Source organism: Sceloporus occidentalis, unplaced genomic scaffold, assembly GCF_023333645.1.
Source record: "Sceloporus occidentalis isolate IW3139 unplaced genomic scaffold, rSceOcc1.0.p SCAF_21, whole genome shotgun sequence".
Lineage (NCBI taxonomy): Eukaryota > Metazoa > Chordata > Lepidosauria > Squamata > Phrynosomatidae > Sceloporus > Sceloporus occidentalis.
Genome location: NW_028317001.1, coordinates 3,738,302 through 3,765,783, shown reverse-complemented (window position 1 = coordinate 3,765,783; position 27,482 = coordinate 3,738,302). Strand labels below are relative to the sequence as shown.

Genomic DNA, 27,482 nt, shown 5'->3' with positions numbered 1-27,482 from the left:
GTCCAGCGATGAGGATTGGCATCCTTTTAGGTTTTTAAATTCACATAAGGGTGAATTGCGACGACGCACAATGCTCATGCGCACAAGAAGGCAGCAGAGGCATAGACTGTTGTGCGAACGGAGCCAGCAGTGTGACCTTTATGCATAATGCAACAGTCCCATCACACAATGGGACATGTTCCTCATTGGGCCACAGGAGTCCCCATAGAGAGCGACAGCAGATCTTGCCCCATGCCCATGTCACAATTCATGTTTGCATATCGCCACAGCGATGATGCTCCATCGTCATAAAGTTATGCTTTATGAAGAAGGAGGTGCATCTCTACACTGGAAAAAGCATGCAGCTCGACATCACTTTAAGCGCTGAAACTCCATCTTATGGGAACCTAGGCTTTGCACTTTTGCAAGGTCTTTAGCCTTCCCAGGCCTCACCAAACTACAAATCCCAGTATGGATGGGGCCATGGCAGTTAAAGTAGTGCCAAACTGTGTTATTTCTACAATGTAGATGCATGCTTGCTCCCTGGGTTCCTATTTAAATCAGCCATAAGGACTGAGAACTTAGGGTTAAAACACATGCTTTCATACCTTCCAGTCTCCCCAATTCAGCAAGCACCGTCCCAGTTAATCCCTGTTAAGCGCTGTGCAAACCAAACTGGTGCGGCCTCTTCTACCTTGTCGTTTTCTACCTCGTTCACAACATTTTGCCGTCTTGACCACCTTCTGGCGTCGCCTGGCCACCCGCGTCCCAGTTTTGAAACGTTGCAGGGTTATCCGTAAGAGGGTTTTGCGTCCAACCTAGTTTGCCCAACTTAGCCTGCGAGAAAGCTTTTTGTCCGAAACCTCCAGGGAACCGTTCCAATAAAGGGATTTAACAAAGCGCTACGCAAAAGCTAGGAAAGTTACCGGAAAGGTGCCGCTATGTTACGTTCACCATTAAAATACACATATTGTATTCCTTCTCTTTTTCAATTGCATTTCGAGAATGGATTTAAAACGGAGAGACTCCGACCCATGTTTGGGTCTGGGCACTGAAAACAAGATTAAAAGCCTGTCCGCACTTTCATTTTTGAGATCCATACATACATAGGATGGAGACACGGCAGTTAAAGTGGAATCGCAGTGCTATAAGTTTGCAATGTGAAAGGGCCCCCAATCCTTCCGAAATACGGAGCGTCCGTCGAGAGGGAAAGAGGACCAATTTGAAGCTTGATTCACAAGCCGACCCAGCAGTGTCTGGGACGGTTGCCAAAGTCAATGCGTTTGGATGTATGTTAATTCAGCCCCAAAGTCCTAAATCCCAGGGAGGTTGCGGAGATTTATTACAAGGAATACAAGTTGCGGACGCGGAACATGATGTTCAGTCGTTCTGATTCGGACAAAGCGGTCTAATCATTGCCGCGAATGGAATGACAAAACCCATCCATCAGTGGAACAAGCAAAGGAAATGTGGATTAAAGGAGAAGTTTTAAATAATAATTCACACATGCAAGCGTGTTTTATGGCTTTGCTTCCTGGGCGTCATGTGGATGTCTTAACCCAGATCCGGAGCAAGGAAGTCAACAACTCTCCATCTGAACTTCATTGGGTTTCTTCAAATGCCACCTTACAATTGTAAAGTGGGAAGGGGTCCCACGGCCATCTTAGTCCAAACCCAAACCACTAAAACTCCCTGGATGTTTTGGACTTCAGTAACCAGAAGCCTCAGTCATCTTGATCGATGGTCTGGGATTCTGGGAGCTGTAGTCCAAAATTACCTGGAAAGCCAGAGTTTGGGAATCATATATCATGAAAGATTGCCTCGGATTGCCATTGCCTTTCTCAGAAGCTGAAAGTTTGACTTGCCCCAGGTGACCCAATGGGTTTCCATGGCCAAGTAAGGATCCGAACTCTATCCGTGTCCTAATCCAACACTCAAACCACACTGTCTCTGTATATCTACATTGTTGTTGTTGTCTTGTGTGCTTTCAAGTCGTTTTCTGATGTATGGCAACCCTCAAGCAAACCTATCATGGGGTTTTCTTGGCACATTTCTTTGCAGTCGGATGTCTAAATATCGTGCCGCAATGAATCTCTGGGCCTTTGACTTATGTGTGTGTGTTTCTTCCTCCTTCCTCTTCTAGCCACAACTGGCAGCGACCCCAGCCTCTCCCCCGATTCCCAAGACCCCTGCCCGGATGACGCCAAGGACTCAGAAAGCGCCAACGTCTCCGACAAAGAAGTGGGCAGCAACGAGAACGACGACCAAAACCTGGGGGCCAAACGGAGGGGCCCCCGCACTACCATCAAGGCCAAACAACTGGAGACCCTCAAGGCTGCCTTCGCTGCTACACCGAAGCCCACCAGGCACATCCGCGAGCAGCTGGCACAAGAGACCGGCCTGAACATGAGAGTCATCCAGGTAGGGATGTCGGATTGGTGGGGCAAATCCCCTGGCATGGGGCAATGGGGTGAAAGGATGCCCCGGTCTGTGGAGGCTCTCCAGATATCTCAAGAGCCTTTGGAGCTCATGGAGGACAAGGCTGTGGCCCAGTGTGTGCTGCATGTGTGTCCCTATGCGAAAGGCAGAAACTGGGAAAGGAGTCACCAATGAAGCAACATGGGCACAGTCTCGCCATTTGACCTATCCACAGTCCATGGGCACAGTCAATAATATACTAAGCCCTCCTTATTTGCTATTGTTAGGGGCACAGGATCCCCATGAAAATGGGAGGAAACACATATTAAAAAGACCACTACTCTTTTAACCTGAGAGAACACCTCTCTAAAAATCTCTAGGTTGGTGGCTCTCAACCTTCCTAATGTCGCGACTCTTTAATTCAGTTCCTCATGTTGTGGTGACCCCCAAACGATGGTCTCAGTTCCTAAGGCCATCGGAAATATGTGTTTTGCGATGGTCTTAGGCGACCCCTGAGAAAGCGTTGTCCAACACCCAAAGGGGTCGCAACCCACAAGTTGAGAACCACTGCTCTAGGTCTTCCAGAAGAGGACATCTGCCAGAATTTGGCCACAGAACCATGCTGATGGACCTACAAATGCCTAGAGATGTCTTTGCTCTAGGAACCTCTAGATCCTCCGATGCAACTCTATGCTCAACTTCCGAGCAGAGTTTCTCTGGAGGACCTAGCAATTCCTAAAAAGAACATATTAATCCAATCGCGGATAATCAAATCCGCCAAAGCCCCAAATGTGGAAGGCCGGCTATACTTGCTCATTGGCTTTGACCACAATAAACCCAGCGAAGCTTGAAATGTTCTTGGCTGCGCACTCCCAGCCACATTTATTTGCTTTATGAATTTGGTTGTAGGATGGAGCGCACCCTGACCTCACCTGGCGCAGGGCGTCAAGTTATAAAACACCTGCCAATCGCAAGTGCAATAAAACCCATACATTAAAAAACACCAGCAGCTAACAAGCTTGGGCATGACAGATGGTTAAACTGAAATGTTTGCCAGCTGACCGGCCTGAAACAACCAGTCCTGCTCTTCTGCAGTTTAAGAGGAGAGAGAAAGCCAGCATGATGTAGTGCTTTGAGTGTTGGACTATGACTCTGGAGACCAGAGTTCGATTCCCAGCTTGGCCATTAAACCCACTGGGTGACTTTGGGCAAGTCACACTCTCTCAGCCTCAGGGGAAGGCCATGGCAAACCTCCTTTAACAAATCTTGCCAAGAAAATCCCATTCAAGGTTCGCTTTAGAGTTGCCATAAGTCAGAAAGGACTTGAAGATACACAACACACACACAAACATTGCAAAGTATCGGTGAGAGTGGGACAAAACATGGAAGGAGCACCATTTCCAAACTGATGCCAGCCCATGCAGAGGGCAGTTTTCGGGAAGGAAGTGTTACTTAAGGTTGCCACATTTCTGTAAGGCGATAATCTCTCCCATCACCTTCCCCATTTGAAGTTAATGGTATCAAGGCCTTCCCAGTTTCTGGAGGAAGGTGCCAACTCCACCCCTGTCTACAGATATACTTCAGGCCACAAAACCGATGTGTTCCTGGGCATGACTTTTTTTAACACAACATTTGGCCCCAGAGGCACAAGCAATATGGAAAGAAAAGGGATGGGTTTTGTTTTTGTTGTTGTGTGTCTCCAGGTTTTGAGGGACTTGCAAATGTCACATTGGAACAGGGGCTGGTTGGAGGAATGGACTACGTTGCTTATGGAAATCCCCCTGATAAGATTTTCTTGCCCAGATTGATTCAGAGCCCTGGATAGTCTTTGGAGGGGAGACCACCGAGAAATCCCAAGCACTGTAGATTGTGTTTCGGAGGAAGGAACCAGCCAAACGTCCTCTAAGGATTCCCCACCTAAGAAAAACTTGTATTGCAATGTGAGGATCTGGATGGATGGCTGTCCGTTCTGACCTGTAGACAAAATGAGGGCACCCCTACTCCCAACAAACCAAGAGCTCGGACTCTATTAAACATTTCTTCGTTTCCCAAACTTGTAACTGTTGCAGTGACTCAACCCTCCCGCAAAAACACCAAGGGAAAGGAAAGGAAGGCGGCAAAATCAAATGCCTCCCAAACTTTGGTCCTCCAGATGTTTTGGACTTAAGGTCCCAGAATCCCAAACTCTTCTTGGCTTCTGGGACCTGAGTTCCAAAACACCTGGAGGACTAAACTTTGGGCACCTTATTGTGGACCATGCTCCAGGTCTCTTTGCAGTGCTAGTACTATGGAGAGGGAAGGAAACTTAACCTTGTGTACATGTGTGAATTCTCATTGATAGACCATTGATCCTGCATTGATAAATGTCCCACCAGATGGACCCCTGAACTGCATCTATGACCCAAATGAAGATGAAGGGATACTTTTTATCCATGCCAGTTTTGGCACCCTCCAAGTGGGTTTGGTTGAGGCTGCACACGTAGGCATCTGTCCGGTTTGCCATTTGAGCCCTTGCGGAGGGTCTCCAAAGCCTCCAGCCACCCTCTTTGTGGGTTTCAGAACCGGGTGGAAGAGACCCCAAAAAGCCATGCAGGAACCCACCATCAAAGCACCTAGCTCTCCAAATCTGCCCCTCTCCTTCTGGACCTTCTCCCTTTCCAAGGTGCCCTCCTTCACCCCTGCCTTCTCTCTTTTCCCTCCATGCCAGGTTTGGTTCCAGAACCGGCGCTCCAAGGAGAGGCGCATGAAGCAGCTGAGCGCCCTGGGGGCCCGGCGGCATGCCTTCTTCCGCAGCCCACGACGCATGAGGCCGCTGGTGGACCGCCTCGAACCCGGAGAACTCATCCCCAACGGGCCCTTCTCCTTCTACGGAGGTGGGTAAGCACTGGGGCTGCATCCACACTGCAGAAAGAATCCGGCTTGGCACCACTTTAACCGCCATGGCACAAGGCTGTGGAGTTGGGCCCAGGAAGGCCCAATAAGATGGCAAAAATACCGTCTCCCATGTCTTCTAGAACAATGTTTTGTTTTTAATGGTACCTGGAAGGGGGCGGAAATCCCTTGCATATACCTTTCGGACCTTAGCCAGGACTCCGGTGAAACAGTGTCAAGAAGGAGAGGCTAACGGTGAAATGGCCCTGATCATAAATACAGATATGCCTTTAATGCACTTTAAATGTAAGCACAAAATACAATTGTGAAAGAAAGCAATCCCACGGGGGTCTACTTCTTATTGGCTTTTAATGCATCCCTCCCCAGCATATAGTTATTTATCACGGTTCAAAACAGTTTATCTTAAGACTTGGTTATTCATTGACCAAACGAGTATTAGAAAGTGGGAACGTTTCCTTCTTAGTAGCTGGAGTCTCTCTGCATTCCTCCGTATACCAATAAATTGAAGAGCTAGGGACTCACTTTTTTGGTTGTCGGATTAGTTTTGAGAACTGGGGAACGTTTATGACGGAGAGGGGATGGCACTTGCTACTGTGCCATGCCTTGGACAGCAAAATGTCTTGGGTCAGACCTGGGGGATCATAGCATTTTCATCCAGTGGATTAGTAGGAAATGAACCGGATCCCACTGTCCTGGGTTCTGGACTAACTTATGTCCGAGGACTTGGCTCCTTTTAAGAGGTACAGTACAACCATGCAATATATTGAGTAAATTTACTAAAGGGCAATCTTATACCCATTGATTCTAATGCAAATGATGTGTGGTGTGGTTGGTTCTCTTCCCATTTGCATAGTCTTAGTTAGTGAATGAAAAGTTGGCCCAGATATGTCAAACGGTTCTTCTTTTTTATGGTGTAGGAACTTATCCCCATTGTTTCCATGTTATTTTTGCATCTGGTACCAAAGTTTGCCATGTGAGGTCTGTAAGGGAGGCTTTGAGACCTTTGAGATTCAAGTGAGTAGGAGCTGGGATACTCCTGAGTTGGGACCTCAGGAGGACAGGCAAGAGTTGTTTGACCTTATATCTGAGAAAGAGAATAAACACTGCCCAGTTTTGCAATACTGTTTTATTGCAAATGTCCCCGATTTGCCTAATCTAAGCAGGCAGCCAAACTCAGCCTTTCTTCACAAAGAAACTGGGTTATCGTGGGCACGCAGGATTTCTATTGCCATGGCAGGTGCGGCGTCTCAAAGGACGCAATGGTTTTACATCTGCGGAACGCCGTACTTGGTCATAACGCTTGGGCATTTATAGATTGCATTTTCACATTCCAAGAGCTTTTGACAGGTATTTATCTCAGCAATCCATACGTCGGCATCAACCCTGTAAGGCAGGCTTCAGTTAGGGAGTAACTACTTACAAATAACATGTTACTCGCAAGTTGGAAGAGACCTCAAGGGCCATCTAGTCCAACCTCCTACCACACTCCTTCCTTTAACCCCAGGCTCCTTACGCATGCCTTACTATGCCAACCTTCTTTCTCTCTTCCATCCACCAGATTATCAGAGCGAATACTATGGACCCGGGAGCAACTACGACTTCTTCCCGCAAGGACCCCCTTCCTCTCAAGCTCAGACGCCGGTGGATCTCCCGTTCGTGCCGTCCTCGGGGCCCTCCGGCACACCTTTGGGGGGCATGGACCACCCTTTACCGGGACACCACCCTTCCAGCGACGCCCAGCGTTTCACGGATATCTTGTCCCATCCGCCAGGTGATTCGCCCAGTCCAGAACCCAACTTGCCCGGTTCCTTGCACTCCATGTCGGCAGAAGTTTTCGGCCCGAGCCCGCCGTTTTCTTCGATATCCGTCAACGGCGCCGGCGGCAACTACGCCAACCACTTGTCGCATCCGCCCGAAATGAACGAGGCTGCCGTATGGTAGCTTTAAACGCCGGGACTGAGCGCCAGGTCAACCTTCCTCCCGCTTATATTGAGGTGTACAGAGATGCGTTCAAACATGTAGAACAATTTTGTTTTTGTCCCTGCTTTAAGACGATATCTATTGTGTTTTTTCGGAGGAGAGGGGTTCCCTTTTACCCTCTTTATTCTTTTGTTGAACTGGACCCTTTCATTTCAGATCTAAGTCCAGATATGGTTTTGTTACGGACCGAACAGCGGCGGCGGGGGGGAAAGGGACGATCTTCGTAATACGGAACGACGGACCGGCAACGGAATGGACAAAATTTTTTTGTACCGAGTGGCAAAAGACACTGACGGAGGGGATGTGTTTCGATACAACCGTACTGCCATATATTTATGGGGTTGCATATACTGGGCACCCTCGTTCGCTGGATGGGAACTCTATGAATCGGGTGGGGAAAGAGCAAAACCGTTCTCAGATATTGAAAGAAAAGGCAAGGTCAACCACAACAAGGAAAGCAAAGCTTCAAGGAAACTCCGAGCAGTTTTTGAAACCACGGTTTGGTCACTTTGTTAATTTTCGCCTTCGGAAACCGAACGTGACCCGCGTCGGCAGAACTTTTCAGCCTCGGAAACGTCGGCCGAGGCGAAAGAAACTTAGGTTTTTTGCTTTTCGTTATTTTTTGGGAAGCGTTTCTGTTTCGTTTTGCGTTCCGTTTTCCGTCTCTTGGCCAAATGAAAATAGCCGATATTTAAACGTAAAAGCCCTCAGCATCAACTCTTCTACCTTTTCGGAGCGACACACGCCGATAATCCTCAGAACCCAGAAGTCCTTTTTTTTGGCTAGGCTTCTACAGTTTCAAAGAAAGAAAAGACTTGAAAAGAAACGAACCACAAAAAAAGCCGTCTACCTTCACAGAAACGAGAAAAAAAAGCTAAACAAACAAAAAAAATTTAAAAAACCACGAATAAATAAATAAATAAAGACTCTATGGAACTAGAAAAATAAAACAGTCAACTGTTTACGTCGAATGTTAAATTCAGGAGCTCAACGTTTTACTAAAATGATGCTACTACTACTAATAAAAAATCCTGTTTTAGAACCTCTTGTTCAAAAGCAACGTGTTTTGAGCAATCAACCAAAATAGTTTGTTTTCTTTTCCTCCTTCTTCTTCTCCTTCTCCTTCTTCTTCTCTTCCTTCTTCTTTTCCGTAGATGTTATATAAGACATTACAGGGCTTGTGTTTCACTGTGCTAGTTTGTAAAAGGTGGTGTTTACAGAAGGCAAAGAATAAAAGAAATACCTATAAAAAAAACCAGATAGTTGCCAAATAAAACAATTCTAGAGCACAAAATATTCTTTGTTTCGGGGGGGACGTCGCACCCGCAGCCCACAAATGTTAAAGGTTAAAAGGGGGGGGGGGGACAAATTGAACATCTTTGCTAATGTTTAGTCCTGTTTCACATTAATGGGAGTGTTAATACGACTGATATAGACCCACACAGGTTTTATTTTTGTGTCTTTGAAAGAAAAAAGAAAAGAATAAGTCCAGAATATTTAAATTTTATGGTCGGATATGCAGCCGGCAGCTGCTGCTTTCTTTCCTTTCCTTTCCTTTATATATTACTATTTCTCATATGTCTTTTATTAATTGTTCAAATAAAACCTAAGCTTGTGTGACCTCCAGTGCATATTAGACCATTCACTGTATGAAAGGGGTGGGTTTGGGGAAAGGAAAGGCGGATTACACAAAAGTTTGTGAATTTTTAATAAAACTAGAAAACCTGATGTTTAGATAACCTTGTGTTTCATTCGGTGCTTTCAATGGTTTATGTCGCATTACTGGGGTGCATCAGCTACGAAGGAATTGAACTTAAGGCTGACTTGTAATGTTGCCGAAAGCATTTGTAGGCTTTTCCCATCAGGGACGTAGTCAAGGGGGGGGGGTTCTTGGGGTCCGCCCCCCCCTTCCATTAGAAAAATGAATGGTGTGTGCTTCTGCGCCCAAGCCCCATTATAATGGTGGCGCTTACTCTGGACCCCCCCCTTCCTAAAATCCTGGCTACGTCCCTGTTCCCATGCGCGATTCTTTCTTTGTAATGTATTGTTGTCTTTAATATTCCAAAGGGATATGGACAAATGCAGGTAGACTTCTGTTTACAGAGCGGATTAAAAACCACATTTGGTACCAGAGGCAGGAATAATAGGGACTAGTGTCCTGCGTCTGAAAAACGGTGTGCTTTTTTGTTCGGAGCAAACAGCGTGGAAGTTAAACAACCAAGAGTAAGGTAAGCCTTCGCATACGTATCTGTTCCAGACTGCCAAAATAAAGCTACTTCAGGTCTCTTTGGAGGTATGCTATTTAAATGATGCATGGGTCCTAAGAGTCCGGAGGTCGCGCCAAAGCCACACTCCATTCCTAAGCACTGGAGGGCAGCTTTGGTGCAGCTTCCGGATTCTTAGGACCCATGCATCATTTAAACAGCATACCTCCAAAGAGACCCCAAGCAGCTTTATTTTGGCAGTCTGTAACAGGCCACTAGATATGGGTCTTGCGTCAGCCTCCATATTTTCCTTGGAAAGTGCATGGGTAATGAACTTAAAGCCTTGCTTAAGTATTATATTGGATATGGGCCTGGCTTCAGCTCCCATACCTTCCTTAGGAAATGTATGGGTAATTTAGGTGCTTTTTCTGAGTGTAAGGCAGCCCTTGTCTGGGAGAACTGAGCAAAAAGTGAAAGATGGTGACATCTTAAGTGGGAATGCTAGAATATAACCTGACTATCTATCTTTCAAGTAGGACCATGTTCCAAACTACTACTACTTTCCTATATGGCAGCTGTTCAATGTCTTTGGGTCGACTCAGACTTATGGCAATGTTTCTTGGCAATGCTTATTCAAAGGAGCATTGCCTTTGCCTTCCTCTGAGGCTGGGAGAGTGTGGCTTGCCCAAAGTCAACCAGTGGGTTTCCATTGCTGAGCAGGGATATAATAATAATAATAATAATAATAATAATAATAATAATAAGTTTTATTTATAGACCGCTATTCCGCATTGATCATAGCGGTGTACATAGCGGTGTATATGGACCCTGGTCTCCTAGAATCCCAGTTTTATACTTAAAATGCACTACGCCACACTGTTATGTGCCTTCAAGTAGACGCTGACTTATGGCAACCCTATCCTGATGCTTCCTTGGCACAATTTATTCTGGCAAAGTTTGTTGTGGGTTTTTTGGACTATGTGGCCATGTCCTAAAAGAGTTTATTCCTGACGTTTCGCCAGCATCTGTGGCATTGGCATCTTCACAGATAGAAAATTATGTTCTATCAATGACTGCTTTCCTATATAGGAACTACAGGGAACATACACCCGAAAGGCACCAGATTTTGGAAGCCAAGCTGGATCAGCCCTGGTTAGTACTTGGGCGGGAGACTGCCAGCAAAGACTAGGCTAGATTTCAGAGGAAGTACCTGGCAAAACCACACATTGAGTACTCCTTATATGTGAAATTCATGGGCTCGCCATAAATCGGCACATGATCTGAAGGCACATACATATATAATGGATATAGAAATACGTTCATTTTGTGCTTGGGGCGTGTGGTGTCCTATCCGATGAGCCATTCTAGATTTAATCCTCTCCCAAATGAAATATAGCACAACACCGTGCATAAATAACTAAGGTGACACAAGGCTTTTTGTTTATGCATAAGACTGTGTCACAAATTTGAGATGAATGCTTTACCTCTGGCATGAGCTATTGTGTGACTAACATCCAAGGCATCTACAAAGGCTGAGGTCAAATTAAACTTTATGTGAGGGACAAGAATGGCGTGGCCCTCCAGTTCTTCCCAAAAATGCGACCCCCAGCATTCCTGACCATTGGTTAGGGCTGCTGGGATTTGCAGTCCCAACCCCACACTTTGTGTTAAGATGCGACAAGACTCATATTTGCCATGAAAAGAGATTAATGCAGCTACTCTCTCTGTCCTAAGACGTGTCCTAAGCATGTTTCCTCAGATGTAAACCCCATAGGTAACAAGGTTTGTTGTGTGCCTTCAAGTCATTCCCTATGATCATGGGCTTTTCTCCTTCTTTAGAGGAAGTTTGCCATTGCCATCCTCTGAGAGAGTGTGACTTGCCCAGTCATGATTCGAATCCTGGTCTCCAGAGTCATAGTCCAATGCTCAAAACCACTATACCACCCTGGTTCTCCAATTCCTTTTTGTTTTGGAATGGGTTGGCTTATTGCCACCAATAAAAGTGGCTACTCTTTTGAAAGCTGCTCACCAAAGCATGCATTTCCCATTATATTTACTGCTTTCCTATATTGGGTCGAAAAGCATCATGCACTCTGGGAGGTTAGAAATGCAATTTTTTCCCAGATCGATAGATCAGCATTGTTTTTCTGGCAAGGCTGAACGCTTCCATAAGTACCCATCTCTTGTTATCGAATTCTCAATGCGTCCTGTGTGTATATGTTTGTTGTTGCGTTATCCCACTCGGTTGGGTACATGGCCAAGCCACATTGAACTCATAGAGACGACCCTTAGGTAAATGCGCTTCAAAACTGCATGACTCTACACTTGTTTCTTCTCTTATAAACTTCGTCATATGGCCTTGTATTTTTTGTGTGCCAATGTATGGCTTGGTGCCATGCGTAGCTAGTGTGGTATATCCATAGTCGCACTTTAAATTACACGCATAGTGCTGATAATGAAGCTCCTATTTACACACCAGTTCTACTACAGCTATGTGCATCTGTCTACAACAGGTAAGGTAAGTACAGTGGACTCTCCATATTCATTGTGGTTAAGCGCACAGGACCCCCGTGAAAGTGGGAATAACGCAAATAAGAAACACACTCCAGGGCAATTCTGTGGTCAAGATCTGCCAGACGTTGACCATGAATATGTGCTGGAGGACCAACAAATGCCTACAGAAGTGTTCTCTCTAGCAATCTCTAGGTCCTCCAGCGTGACTTTGGCAGAGGTTGACCATAGAGTCATTGCTGGAGGACCGAGAAATTCCTAGAAAGAACATATTAATCAAATCTGCTAATAATCAAATCCGCAAAAGTCAATAGCTGGAAATGCTGAGGGCCAACTGTAGTAGCTGCCTCCAGAGAGCAATGTGAATAGCAGAATATAGAGAAAAGGGAGAGCTGATAAGCCTGTCTTATCAACTTCCTCCAGCATGTTAAAAATTATATATATGTGTATGTATGTATGTATATATGTGTGTGTGTGTGTGTGTATACATATATGTGTATGTATGTATATGTGTATGTGTATATATATATGTGTATGTATGTATGTATATATATGTGTGTGTGTATACATATATATGTATGTGTATTTGTGTGTGTATATACATAGATGAGTGTGTGTGTATATACAGGTATGTGTGTATATACATATATATGTGTGTGTATGTATATATGTGTGTGTGTATACATATATATGTATGTGTATTTGTGTGTGTATATATACATATATATGTGTGTGTGTATACATATATGTGTATATATGTGTGTGTGTGTGTGTGTGTGTGTGTTTATTTTTAACACACTGGAGGGAGCTCATAAGACACGCTTATCAGTTACACATATATAACTGATACACCATATAACTATATGTAAATATATATACATAGTTCTGATTGTTAAAATGGAAATCATAAGACAGAGGAAGTTGGGGAAAGAAAGTCACCCCTGGTTCAAACCACACTGCAGAAATAACCCAGTTTGAGACCACTTTAAGTGCCCTGGCTCGACGCTAGGGGATTCTGGGAACTGTAGTTTTTGTGAGTCGTCGACTCTTCTGTCAGGGAACAATATACTACAATTCCCAGGATTCCTGAGCAGCGAGCCAGGACAAAAAGTGCTTTCAAACTGGATTATTTTCTGCAGTGTGGTTTGGACCATATATACATATATATGTACATATATAGTGTAATTTCGGTTGCCTTGCAATTTAGGCCAATGCAGCAATGATCCAGTTTGAGACCACTTTAAGTGCCCTGGCTGAAGGCTAAGGAAATACTGGGAATTATAGTTTATTGTTTTCTGACAGAGAAAGGCTCAGTGTCTCACAATAAAAACTACGTTTCCCAGAGTCCCTTGAGCCAGGGGCAGCTATAGCGCTCTCAAACTGGGCTATTCCTGCAGTGAGTTATGGAACCAAACTGAGGCTTTTCTTTTTCCCCTCAGCTGAGGTAACCTTTCTTAGTGCCACGGGGTCTCCGTACCGCCCCTGCGCGGCGCCCGCTGGCCACGCCCCCTTCCGCGCGGGGCGGGGCGGGGCCAAAATGGAGGCGGAGGAGGAGAAGGAAAAGGGAAGAAGGAGGCTGCCAAACAAAATGGCGGCGCCTTTGGCTGAGGAGCTGGAGCGCCTGCTCAACCCTCTGCCCAGCGCCCCTCAGGACCCCGAGGACGAGCCGGAGGACGGTGGGGAGCCAGCATAGGCATCCATTTAACGATATAGGCAGATAGAAACATATATAGACACGCCTATCTATGGGTTTGTGGGGGGAATGTATGGCTTTTATTATGGGGCTGGTCTTAGACACGTGTTTAAACGGGGAGGTGCCCCCTTCAGACAGACATTACCTCCTTAGGCACGTGTCCAAGGAGACCCAGTCAGACATACATACCTCTACCTTCCCCCCAAAACACGTGTGTAAGGAGGCTCATTCAGACGTACCTTCCCCTTTCCCAAACACACGTATCTAAGGAGACTCATGCAGACATATATATATATGTGTATACCTACCTCTTTCCCCTGTGTCTTTGAGGAAAGGGGGAGGTGTGTATGTTTGTATCAGTCTCCTTAGACACGTGTGTGTTTGGGGAAAGGGGGAGGTATGTATGTCTGAATGGGTCTCCTGAGACACGTGTCTGAGCGGGGTATGTAAGTGTATGAGTCTCCTTAGACACGTGTCTCTTTGGGGAAAGGGAGAGGTATGCGTGTCTGAATGGGTCTCCTTAGACACGTGTGTTTGGGGAGAGGAGGAAGTATGTATGTCTGAATGGGTAGAAAGGGGGGAGGCATGTGTGTCTGAATGGATCTCCCTCCTGGAGACTTGTGTTTGGGGGGGAAAAAGGGGGAGGTATGTGTTTATGAATGAGTCTTCCAAGACACGTGTCTGGGGGGAAGGTAGAGGTATGTAAGTGCATGAAGTCTCCCTAGAGATGTGTATGTTTGGGAAAGGAGGAGGTATGTATGTCTGAATGAGTCACACTTGTGTGTATTTGGGGAAATGAGGAGGTATGTATGTCTGAATGGGTCTCCTTTCTGGACGCTTCCGTTTGGGGGGAAAGGGGGAGGTATGGATGTCTGGATAAGTCTCACTTCTGGACATGGGTTTGTGTTTGGGGAAAGGAGGAGGTATATATGTTTGAATGGGTCTCCTTAGACACATGTGTGTATGTGTGGGGAAGGGGGAGGTATGGGTTGTTTCTGGGTTATTTCTGCAGGAGCCTCCCTGGACATCTGTGTAAGTCCTTTGAAAGTATTGTAACCCGCCTTGAATCCCATTCTGGGAGAAAGGCAGGATATGAATCCTTGAAACTATGATGATGATGATGATATATGGGGAAAGAGGAGGTACATTTGTCCCTCCACATTTGTGACTTTGACTTTTACCTTTGTAGCTCCTCCAGTGAAACTCTATGGTCAATTTTAACTAAAAGTCGCACTGAAAGACCTAGAGATGCCTAGAGAGAATACTCTATCTACTAGGCCTTTGTAGCTCCTCCAGCGCAGTTCTAGGGTCAGTGTCTGTTGGACGTTGGCCACAGAGTTGCCCTGGAGGACCTAGAGATTCCTAGAGAGAAGACTCTACTAAGCCTTTGTAGCTCCTCCAGTGAGTTTTATGGTCAGTGTCTGTCGGATGTTGACCACAGAGTTGCCCTGGAGGACCTAGAGATTCCTAGAGAGAAGACTCTACTAGGCCTTTGTAGCTCCTCCAGCGCAGTTCAATGGTCAGTGTCTGTCGGACGTTGGCCACAGAGTTGCCCTGGAGGACCTAGAGATTCCTAGAGAGGTGTCCTCTCAGGTCAAAACATGGTGTTTTTGTTATTTGCGGTTTCCCCATCTTGATGGGCGTCTTGTGCTCCTAACCCTAACAAATATGGGGGGACAAGTGCAAATCCCAAACACTTCTGGTCCCAAGCATTTCAGATAAGGAAGACTCGACCTTTAATAGTTTAAACAACTAATGAAAAGAGGGAGGTGAAGTGACACTCAGGGAATGCAACCACAACAATTCTTCATTGCAAGCCACAGACCCAACAAGTTCAAATTAAGAACATATGGAAGATAAGCTTTAACAAATCCCACATGGTCCCCAAAATTGTCCAAACCATCCACAAACCATGCAGGCGACACTCATTTCAGGTGTCTTTCGCTCACACAGACGTTTCCTCTCCTCTTATTCTGCCAGTGGCTGCTGCCACACAGCGGAATTAATGCAGTTTGACACCACTTTAAATGTCATGGATTTGGAGTTTGTTGAGGCATCAGAGCTCTCCGTCAGAGAAGGGCAAATGTGTCCCCAAACTACAAATCCTTGGGTCCCATAGCATAGAAGTCGGACTTGTTCATCTTTAGATCTGATACCAGTTTGGTAGCGGGTGCTAACATTAAGCCAACATTTCCTAGAGGCTCAGGGCATAGAAAAGGTTGGGAAGCATTGGTTTAAAGTATTGCATGTTCGGAGGTCATCTCTTTTCTCTTGCAGTGGTACAAATCAGCCTCCTTGACCTACCTACCATGGCTGGCAATCTGACTAGGATAGTATCATTTCCATGGATAGGGATGCCAGCCGTGTTTCGCAAACCGATTTGCAACCATGTTTAGTTATACATATAGTAGCTGGATAGTGGTTTGAGCGTTGGACTTCGACTCTGGAGACCAGGGAGCACCTTTGAGACTCACTGAAAGACAGAAATCGGCAGCATGAGCTTTCCTAGGCTTCGGTCTACTTCCTCAGATGCTTAAGTCTAGGAAAGCTCATGCTGCCAATTTCTTTGTTTCATTGTGAAGTCAAAGGCTTTCACGGCCGGCATCCATAGTTTTTCGTGGGTGTGTGGCCTTGTTCTAGAAAAACTCATTCCTGATGTTGCTCTGGCTTCTGTATTGAGAATAAACTCTTCCAGAACGTGGCCACATAGCCCCCAAAACCCACAACAAAACTATTCTGTCAGTTAGTCTCAAAGGTGTGCCACAGGATCTCTCCACATTCTGGAGACCAGGGTTTGATTCTCCGCTCGGCCATGAAACCCTCTGGGGACCCTTCGTCAAGTCACACACTCTCAGCCTCAGGGGATGGCAATGGCAAACTTCCTCTGAACCAGTCTTGCCAAGAAAACCCTATAGTCACATAAAACGACTTGAAGGCACACAACGACAACAGCAGCAGCAACAACAACCAGTAGCTGTGCTCTGGTTAACGCTGGCTTGCATTCAAGTCTCTTAGCCATAGCCAAGAAACCAAGAATGCTATTCCAACTCTACGATTCTATGATTTTTAATGTGAAGTCAAAGGCTTTCATGGCCGACATCCACAGATTTTTGTGGGTTTTTGGGGCCGTGTGGCCATGTTCTAGAAGAGTTTATTCCTGACGTTTCACCTGAAGATACCAAAGCCACAGATTAGCCACAAAGCTATGGCCTATCCTCACTTTCCTCTTGCACTTCATTTGTTTCCGAAAAGCTGTGTAAAACCTTCCAAACTTGCAAATAAACTTGAAGGAACGCCTGTCTCCTCCTAGATTTATTCCCCGTCCCCAATTGCTGTTCGGCGTTGTCTTGAGTGCTTAAGGGCAATTTAATCCTATATAGGCTGTGTTTTATTTCCATCCCCGTACCCCAGCAAACAGTCTCTGTCAGTGGGGTATTAGCGCTCTCCGAGGCACATTAGAAAAGCACTTAAAGCGACGCCAAGCCAATCGGATCACTTGATCGGGCGAGCAACTCTAACCCTATAATTTTATGGGCAGGGTGCTGCGCAGATGAACGGAAATAAAAGCGAGGACCGGGTTTAATAAGGATTCCTGTTTGGCATAATAATCCGGTCTTGGAAACACGAGAGGAGACGACGGCGTCGGGGAAGGGAAGGGAGATCGGAAATTGTCGATGGAATTGCTCAGGCTTTCCTCACTTTAAAATGTCTAGCTGTTGTTGTTATTATTATTATTTAATTTGTATTGTTTCTGGAAACCAGCATTTTAACTGAATGTATCATTTAATCCTCTTTAAAGCTTTGTACTCCATCTTGTTTTGGGTATTTTCTTTTCATCTGGATTGCAAGCCACTTTGAGTCCCATTTGGGAGAAGAGCAGGATATACACTTGTCCCTCCATGTTCGCTAGGGTTAGGGGCACAAGACCCCCATGAATATGGAAGAACCACAGATAACAAAAACACCATGGTTTTACCTGAGATGATACCTCTCTAGGAATCTCTAGGTCCTCCAGCGCAACTCTGTGGTCAATGTCCTACAGACACTGACCACCAAACTGTGCTGGTGGAGCTACAAAGGCCTAGTAGAGTATCCTCTCTAGGAATCTCTAGGTCTTTCGACGCAACTCTGTGGTCAACGTCCGACAGACACTGACCATAGAACTGCGCTGGAGGAGCTACAAAGGCCTAGTAGAATACTCTCTCTAGGAATCTCTAGGTCCTCCGGTGCAACTCTGTGGTCAATGTCCTACAGACACTGACCACCAAACTGCACTGGAGGAGCTACAAAGGCCTAGTAGTGTTCTCTCTAGGAATCTCTAGGTCTTTCAGTGCAACTTTTAGTTAAAGTTGACCACAGAGTTGCACTGGAGGACCTAGATATTCCTAAAGATAACATATTGGCCAAACAGCCATAAAAAACACATCGCCACACAACACTTTAGCGCTCTTAGAGGGCACTTACCCCCAAATGAATAATCACACTTCTCCCTTTTTCCTCCCTCTACAGCCACTGCAGCCAGAGTCGTTGACAAGTTTGACGAAGGAGCCCTCGAAGAGGATGTCTTTTCTGTGGGCCACATACGGAAAGGGGTTGCCGCAGACCTCTTGGAAGCCGATAAGCGATACCACGGAAGAGCCACCTCCCGAAAAGCTTTGGCGGATGAGCGGTGGGGAGAAGCTCCCCTGTCAGGTAAGGCTCTGGGCCGCTTCCGTTGCTCATGTTCTTTTCCAAAACTCCCAAACTTGTGTTTTGAGCGCCAAGGTTTAAACATCTTTTAACTACCAACTTGGGTTGCAGATTTACTGCCAAAGAAGTAATGCCCAGGAACACATCTGTTTTGATAAATGAGGTATATCTATAGTTCTTCTTTGTGGCCTCTGCAAATACACACAAATGGGTTATGTCTGCGCATATATGGGTTATATCTGTGCTGTCCAAGCTTTCTGTACAGGCACAGATTTGACCCATTTGTGTGTATTCGCAGGTGACCACTTGAAGAAATACAGTTACAGGTAAGCAACCTGTCCTTCGTCTTCATGGTCTCTGCGAATCACACAAATGGGTTATATCTGTGCCTGGGCACAAAGCTCGGACAGTGCAGATATAACCCATATATGCACAGACATAACCCATTTGTGTGCATTTGCAGGTGTCCACTCGAAGAAATACAGTTACAGGTAAGCAACCTGTCCTTTTCCTCTCCACTCCTTTCCTCCTGTTGGCTTAGCCCACTTAGATTTCCATCACCCTAGGACAGTGATGGCGAACCTATGGCACGCGTGCCAGAGGTAGCACTCAGAGCCCTCTCTGTGGGCACATGTCCCGTCACCCAAGCATAGAGTTTGCCAGAGTTTGTTACTAGAAAGCCAGAGGGACATGGCACTTTGCAATAAATAAGTGGGTTTTGGGTTGCAGTTTAGGCACTTGGCCTCGAAAAGGTTCACCATCACTGCCCTAAGAAGTATTTCTTATTTGGTCTTCCCTTCTCCCATATCCCTTGAGTATTTCTACTATTTAGTATAACGTTTTTGGGGTGTGTTACACAACTGCCTGCCTTGTCCCAAAACTCTGATGTGATATTTTCCTGTTGCAAGAGGTTCATTATCAGGTCTTCATCAGAGAGAAATTGGCAGCCTTTCCCCCCCCCCCCCCCTTACACTGATGGATCTCTCAGGAATTGTATCTTGATCATGTACAGTTCTGTCTCCCATTGCCTCTATAAAGACGTGCGCAAGGGAGCTTGATCACCTTATAATGCTCACCCATTATCTCATTATTGAATGGGGAAGGCTGTCAGCTAATCAATGAGTCTGATAATCATTCAGCCACTCCGGCGGCGGCAGAGTGCAAGTTTGAGGTTTCAATCTGAGAAAGATTTTCTAATTGTTCCCATTCTCGGATTTTTGAATTCGGAGACACAGCCATATGAGTCTAGAGTATCGGTATGCAAAGGGATATTGTAGCACCTTTGTGAAGGAAACTATAGTGTAAGCTTTCATAGACTTGGGCCCCATATAGACAGGCCAAAATAAAGCTGCTTCGAGTCACTTTGGAGGTATGCTGTTTAAGTGATGCATGCGTCCTAAGCGTCTGGAAGCCACGTCAAAGCCACGATCCATTCCTAAGAACTGGAGTGCAGATTTGGTGCAGCTTCCGGACTCTTAGGATGCATGCATCATCGAAAGAGCATGCCTCCAAAGTGACCCAAAACATCTTTCTTTTGGTCTGTCTGTATAGGGCCTTGGTCTACTTAGACACATCTGAAGAAGTAGGTCTAGGCTGCATCCGCACTGCAGCAAATAATCTGGTTTGACACCACTTTTGGCAGGCTGTAGATCATGCACATCCATGGACAAGTGTGCTTTTTGGATTTGTGTTGGAGACCCTGCCCTTTATGTTGTTGGTTCCCCTAAAGAATTAGACCTGTGTTCTATATCTTAAATCAAAAGCAAATTAAAAATGCTCCTGATAAGTAAAGCGGCAACAAAACGGGCAGAAAAAGTGGGCTTTTAAAAATCTGCTGTTGCACGAGTTTTCTTTTTTTAAAGCCCATACTCTTTGCTACAAGTTGTCTTGGAAATTAGAGATGGTTGCATTTGCAAGCTGTATCAAACTGGCATTAACTGTTGCGTCTTTATCACTGATAGATGAAGAAATTTCAGGCGAGGAGGAAATGGCCGAAGATGACCACCTTGACAGTGAACCTCTTGAGGAGGACCTGGATGAAGATGGTGCAGAAGCGGAGGAGGAAGAAGACGGGGAGATGATGGTTACTGGTCTTGAGAGTGGCCAGGAGGAAAAGAAGGAACCCCCAGAGAACCAGAAGAAACCATCTTTCAGCTTCCAGGCTATTGATGATTTTGAGAAGTTTGCAGAAGGAATGGATGAAATAGAGAGCGAGGACGAGGAAGAAGAGGAAGAAGAAGATGGTAGCACGGAAGAAAGCAGTGAAGATGGAAGCAGCTTGGAGGAAAGTTTCAATGAGAGCCAGGAGGAAACAGCGGATGTGGATGAGGACAAAGATGAGGGAGCCTTGTTGACATTCTCTAAAGACAAAGTGATTGAAGAAGTAACGAAAGGAAAAGCTGTGAAGAATCAAATAGGTCAGTAGACGACGTTTATTTCCTTTGGGGCTCTGATGAAGGGTTTTGGTCTCTTGCCACTTAAGGATTGGTAGCATTTTATTCCTCGGGAGAGCAGAGATGACAGATTGTACCAGATGGACAAATCCACCCATTTCGATAACTCAGATTATTCCCATCTTTAGCACTGATTTCAGCAAAGATGACGTTTGACTCAAAATTGAATGAGTCAATATAATTAAGGCAGTGTAAGTAGTCTCCATACATTTGGTATCATATTGTAATTCCTCAACAGTCTTGCATTAGTGGTTTGAGCATTGGGTAGGACTCTGGAGACCACAGTTTGAATCCCTGCATAGCCATGGAAACCCACTGGGTGATCTTGGATAAGTCACACTCTCTCAGCCTCAGAGGATGGCAGTGGGAACTCCTCTTTGAAGAGACTTGCCAAGAAAACCCTATGATTGATTCACCTTAGGGTTGCGGTAGGTTGGAAATGATTTGAAGGCACACAACAGAAACAAATGATCTTGGACCGTTAAGAATTGCATACACCAGAGATTGTTGGGAGTTGCATACTGCCTCCAGGGCACATTGCTCACACCTGGTGCAATATATGTTTATGTGTATGTTTCTTTGAGAGGGCCTGACCTTAACTATAATTCAAATAGACGGTCCACACACTTGTATTTTAGCTAGACTGAGCGCTGGGCTTGCAACATTGAGGAAGGTATATGTTAATCCATCCAAGGGGTCCAAAGAAAAGAGGGAATGACGGGCGTCTTTTTTTCCCCCTGGCACATTACTCTCTGAAAGACATCAGTATGGAAAATATGACTGAAATGTGTTAAAGCAATCCTCCTCTGTTTCCTTGCAGCCCTCTGGGATCAGCTGCTGGAAGGACGCATCAAACTGCAGAAAGTCCTCTTGACAGCCAACCAGCTTCCGCAGCCAGATACTTTCCCCGAATTTAAGAAAAGAGGAGGGCAGGAGTTTGCCGATGCGCTCAAGAACAGTAAGAATCCCTCTTCCTCTCTTTTTCAACCCTGACACACACAGGGAAGTCATTTAAGGGAAGCGTTTATAATGTATTAACGATTCAGGTTAGACAGTTTGTCTAGGTGTGCTTACTCTGTATACTTTATCTGGGTAAGGAAGGAGCTGAGCCTGGTGCTGAGACCTCAGTTGCAACCACTGACGAAAAACCCGCTCGGCCTCTCTGGGTTTTAATCTGTTCCCGTCTCTCTCTTTCAACGTAGTTTGGTCGCCAGATCTGCCTCCATGACTGTGTGGCCAAATTGTGGAAGTGTGACTAGTGTCTGTGTGAGGTTGCAGGATCCTCTATGTGGCTCTTGATACATTTAAAGCACACATGGACAACTGTGGAAGGCTAGGAGGCTACATCGCTCCTTTTAGGACACCTTGAAGGGTCCAACACCAACTATCAAAACATAGTCAAATCTCTAGATGCAAAGGCAACAGAGCTCTTACTTCTCCTCTTTCCTTCTCATTGCGTTCCACTCCTTTCCCCGAATTTGGTGATCCATGAAAGCTCTTCTGACAGGTCACATTACTATATGGCTTTGGTCCAGGCTATCTGCAGGACCTTATCTTATCTTAGAGGTCTAAGACCTTCTGGAGAGGTCCTTTTCTCTTCCCCGCCTCTTATAGTGGGATCAAGGGAGAAGGTCTTCTTGGTGGCTGCTCCCAGGATTTGGAAATCCTTCCCTAGAGATGCCAAGATGGTCTCATCCTTGTCTCCTTCCATAAGCCAAGTCAAAACCTTTTGATGCCATCAGGCTTTCAAAAACCGACTGGGATGGGCTTTAAATTATAGACGTGGTAGTGTTTTTAAGGTCTGTATATGGTCTTTTAATGCATTTTCATGCTTTTAGTGTTGAATAGCTTTAACTTCGGAGTTAACTGTGGCTTTAAACCGAGCGTCCTCTCTTCCCCCTCCGAATTTCCTCTCTCTTTTTGGTTTAAAAGGCAAAGTCCCGCCAATAGTGCGCCTGACCTTTTGGCGGAACGTGTGCCATTAAAGCATTTAATGAGATGCATTACAAACCGTAGTGAGCGGCGTGTTTCATTACGGGTCCCGAAACGGGCGATATCATTAAAAGACCTTTAAACAGAAACAATGCTTGACATTTTGATATTTCCCATAAGCAAAAACACAATTCTGAACATTTGACTTTAACAATATATAAATCCTGAAAAGAGGGGCGATTTTATATATGGTAAAATAATTAATTTTTTAAACATAAAAAAGCGGAAAGGGGGGGGGGGAAGTCAAATGTTTCGCTATAGCTCTTGTCAATGCCTTCTTTTAGCTCAATGGCATTAGACAGTCTAATTAAAAAGTCAGTTAAAAGAAACTTTTATTGGCTTCGCTGCGTTGTTTTGGCTTCCGAAAATGTGTTTGGAATTTCAGGCACCGGCGATTGTTCTAGACCTATAATGATCGTCCGTACTTTAATCCGAAATGTGTTTATCTTCGTTTTAATTTTTGTTATTAACTTGCCCTATAGCTAATAGCTCTTAATGTGATGTGCAGCAAAGACGCAATTGAGATTCCGGTTGATGCCGTATGGAGTAACGCAAACGTATCAGGATAGTACACTCTGTTAGAAGTAGCAAATGTTTTAATTTTAGCAGAGGCTAAAACAACAAGTGGAGGTTTGAATGTTGGAGTACAACTCTGGAAACAAAGGTTCGAATGTTGGACTACGACTCTGGAAACCAGGGTTCGAATCCCTGCTCGGCCTTGGAAACCCACCTTGGGCAAGTCGCATCCTTTCAGCCTCAAAGGAAGGCCATGGCAAACCCCCTCTGAACAAATCTTGCCAAGAAAACCCCCTTAGCATCGCTGTAAGTCAGAAATGACTTGAAGGTGCATGACAAACCCATTTTTTAAACAATAAGCTACAGGTTGTATCTCCCGTATCCAGGCTGCCGAAATCTGAAATACTCCAAAATGGTCCGCATGGGTTTCTAAGATAGTGATACCCTTGTTTTCTGAAGGTCCGGTGTACGCAAACTTTATTTCACGCACAAGATTATTAAAAACATTATGTATAAGAAATACAGAAATGGCTCTGCGTATAGCGATATACAGAACATAAATGGATCTCATGTTTAGACTTAGGTCCTGTCTCCATGATAGCTCATTCTGTACACGTGTCTCTCTATATTGGCTGGGGTTGGGGCGCAAGGCTCCCATGAATATGGAAAAACCGCAAATAACAAAAACACCATGTTTTTGCCTGAGAGGACACCTCTCTAGGAATCTCTGGGTCCTCCAGCGCAACTCTATGGTCAGCGTCCGACAGACACTGACCCTAGAACTGCGCTGGAGGAGCTACAAAGGCCTAGTAGAGTCTTCTCTCTAGGAATCTCTGGGTCCTCCAGGGCAACTCTGTGGTCAACATTCGACAGACACTGACTATAGAACTGTGCTGGAGGAGCTACAAAGGCCTAGTAGAGTACTCTCTCTAGGAATCTCTAGGTCCTCCAGTGCAACTCTGTGGTCAACGTCCGACAGACACTGACCATAGGACTGCGCTGGAGGAGCTACAAAGGCCTAGTAGAGTACTCTCTCTAGGAATCTCTAGGTCCTCCAGGGCAACTCTGTGGTCAACGTCCGACAGACACTGACCATAGAACTGCGCTGGAGGAGCTACAAAGGCCTAGTAGAGTACTCTCTCTAGGAATCTCTAGGTCCTCCAGTGCAACTCTGTGGCCAACGTCCGACAGACACTGACCATAGGACTGCGCTGGAGGAGCTACAAAGGCCTAGTAGAGTACTCTCTCTAGGAATCTCTAGGTCCTCCAGTGCAACTCTGTGGTCAACGTCCGACAGACACTGACCATAGAACTGCGCTGGAGGAGCTACAAAGGCCTAGTAGAGTACTCTCTCTAGGAATCTCTAGGTCCTCCAGGGCAACTCTGTGGTCAACGTCCAACAGACACTGACCATAGGACTGCGCTGGAGGAGCTACAAAGGCCTAGTAGAGTACTCTCTCTAGGAATCTCTAGGTCCTCCAGGGCAACTCTGTGGTCAACGTCCGACAGACACTGACCATAGAACTGCACTGCAGGAGCTACAAAGGCCTAGTAGAGTACTCTCTCTAGGAATCTCTAGGTCCTCCAGGGCAACTCTGTGGTCAGCGTTCGACAGACACTGACCATAGAACTGCGCTGGAGGAGCTACAAAGGCCTAGTAAAGTCTTCTCTCTAGGAATCTCTAGGTCTTTCGGTACAACTTTGAGTTAAATGTTGACCATAGAGTTGCACTGGAGGACCAAGATATTCCTAGAGAGTACATATTAATCAAAACCGCGAATAATCAAATCCACAAGTACCAAAGCTGCAAATAGGGAGGGATGAGTGTATATGAAAATATTCCAAAATACCTTCTGGTCGTACGTTTTTAGAATAAGGGAGACAAAACCTGTACCGTATTGAAACGCCTGTTCTTTGAAACAATATAAAACCATTTGAAAGCATGACAAGAAAAATTTGCCATGCGCAACCCTCCCCTCCGTTAGAGGCAACCAGGTACCAAAGCACCCCAAAGGAGTAACAAAACCCCCTTTACAACCCTGATGGCCTACTCTCCACTTCCATTTAGTCCATTTGTGGGAAACACAGCTAATACGCACCTCTCTCCTCTGCCCCAGCAGCGTTGTATTTTTTTCTGCTGGATAGCTTTTGTTTTCCAGTTGCAATTGAGCACTGGACTACAAACCCTGATGCTTCGGTATGGGTTGCACCAGGATGGCGTACCTTCCTTCGTGTAGGTTGTACCAGGTGTGTATGCATGTGCGATACAGAATTGCAAATGGGCACAAAAGCCTCTGGAGAAGCATGTCAGCCCCTGTCTTCTCCAGCGACTCCACCAGCTTGCTCTCCCCCCCTTCCTTCGGTTGTCCCTTTCGTATCTCGCCTTACATACATACCACAGCATGCGCCGGCTGTGTTCGGCTGCCTGTGGATCTCGGATCCTGGCGGATGATTTACTGCAAAATTGCTTATAAATTGAAGTAGAAAATGTTTTGCCGACGTGGCAGCTTTCAAGCTTCGCACCCATTTGTCACCCAGCATTTCCCTTTGTGTATAGAACAGGAATTAATTAGGCTGCACTGCAGGGAAAAAAAGTTTATGGCTATAATTTTATATATAGGGTGCTTTTCTTTTCCCTTTTAAAGGGGCAGCGCTGTTCGTTTGGCCTCTGGGGACCTGGTTACCTGGGCTTTCTGACCAGTCTCCATCCTTAAACACAAAATGTAGGCATAATGCGCCTCTGGTACAGCAAGGCAAACATCCAGCGGCCAGTCGTCACTTTGCAACTGGGTATGGCAACTGAGTAGCAGGGAAATTCAAAGATCTAGATCTGTATTAGATCTGCAAAGGGACCTTGTAGGACTTTTGAGACTAACAGAGAGAATGACGGCCGTAGCATAAGCATTTGCAGACTCAGTTGAGTTGCATCCGATGAAGCGGATTCAATCCATGAAAGCTTTCGCTGGCATTGATGACACAGTATGGCATAAATCACATTGGAGGATGGGCACTGATATTGTGGGCGATGCCATTCGGCCTTGCGATGGATAAATGCGCGGGCAGAGCTGGCATCTTGTGCATCTGTGTTCATGTGCCTGGAGAGTTGGGTCTTCTCTGTCTTGAAACCTCTCCTCCTATGTGGACTCTGCTGTTTCTATCATAGCACCTGCCTTGCGACATTGCTTTTACAGCTTTCAGAGCATGATTTCAGAGCCATAGGTGCAACCGCCTAAACTGACTCGCCTCGCAACAACTCTAAGATTTGCATTCTCTCTCACTACCGCGCCATCCTCTCATCTCTAGCAAAAGCGAGGGTCCTTACGTTTAGGATCTTGCATGTTCAATTAATGTACAACCCCCCCTCCCCAATATTTCCATAACCAATGCGAGGCAGAAGTAGCAATCTGAGCTCGATTTGCACATTAAAGAGACCCATTAATTAAAAAAACCCACTCCCTGGGATGTTCCCCCCAGGATCCCTCTATTCTTTATGTAGAAAGGGAGCGCTGGGGTGTGTGGTTCTCTGTTGGGCGCTCATGTCAATTGCACGCCTCGCATTGATCTTTTCTGTGTTCTTTTTCTCTCTTACAAATAGGATCTTGCTGAATTTCCATAGGACTGTGTTGGTTCTCCTCGCCCCGTCTCGCCCCAGCCTTGGAAAGCATCCGGGATTTTCAGGGGAAGGAACATAGGGACAGGGGGAAATTTAGTTAGAGGAACCCAGCCATTGTACAAGACACCCTTACAGTGCTGAAGGATATGTTACACCAGAGTTATACTACATCCCCCGGTATAGTCGTGTTGGCCGTATAGCAAAGTACAACAGCATCCAAAAACCACAGAACAGCGATAGCTTTATTGGCCAACCAAAATGCTCAAAATACACCTTGGGCGTTTTCGAAGCGCCACTGGCTTTCTTGGTGAAGAAACCAGCGGAGCTTCAAAAGCTTGCAAAGTGTGCGCTTGAGCATTTTGGTTGGCCGGTAAAGCTTTCGCTGTTTTGTGGGTTTCAGAGTTACGCTTGGTTTTGCGTTTGAGCAACTTAAAGAGTCTTTGAGTTGGGATAAGATGGAACCCTGTGTCTGTCTTGATGCCGATTTGAAGAGTTGGAAGGGACCACTATGACCATTGAATAAGGCCTTTGTCCGACCCGTT

General features: G+C 45.7%; 2 protein-coding genes across 8 annotated transcripts in view; both read left to right on the top strand.

The window, feature by feature from the left end:
• The window catches only part of LHX1 (LIM homeobox 1), a 62,502-nt gene extending 53,528 nt beyond the window's left edge, over window positions 1-8,974 (top strand). For all 7 annotated transcript variants that reach the window (XM_089484113.1, XM_089484111.1, XM_089484110.1 and 4 more), the window contains 3 exons: window positions 2,123-2,400; window positions 5,105-5,270; window positions 6,848-8,974. In XM_089484113.1, the coding sequence (XP_089340239.1) occupies window positions 2,123-2,400; window positions 5,105-5,270; window positions 6,848-7,230 (827 nt within the window). In that variant the 3' untranslated portion in view covers window positions 7,231-8,974. The remainder of the gene's footprint in view (window positions 1-2,122; window positions 2,401-5,104; window positions 5,271-6,847) is intronic.
• A 4,547-nt stretch (window positions 8,975-13,521) lies between these two features.
• The window catches only part of AATF (apoptosis antagonizing transcription factor), a 60,751-nt gene continuing 46,790 nt past the window's right edge, over window positions 13,522-27,482 (top strand). The window contains exons 1-4 of the mRNA XM_089484081.1: window positions 13,522-13,660; window positions 18,187-18,369; window positions 20,328-20,783; window positions 21,640-21,777. Of these exons, the coding sequence (XP_089340207.1) occupies window positions 13,522-13,660; window positions 18,187-18,369; window positions 20,328-20,783; window positions 21,640-21,777 (916 nt within the window). The remainder of the gene's footprint in view (window positions 13,661-18,186; window positions 18,370-20,327; window positions 20,784-21,639; window positions 21,778-27,482) is intronic.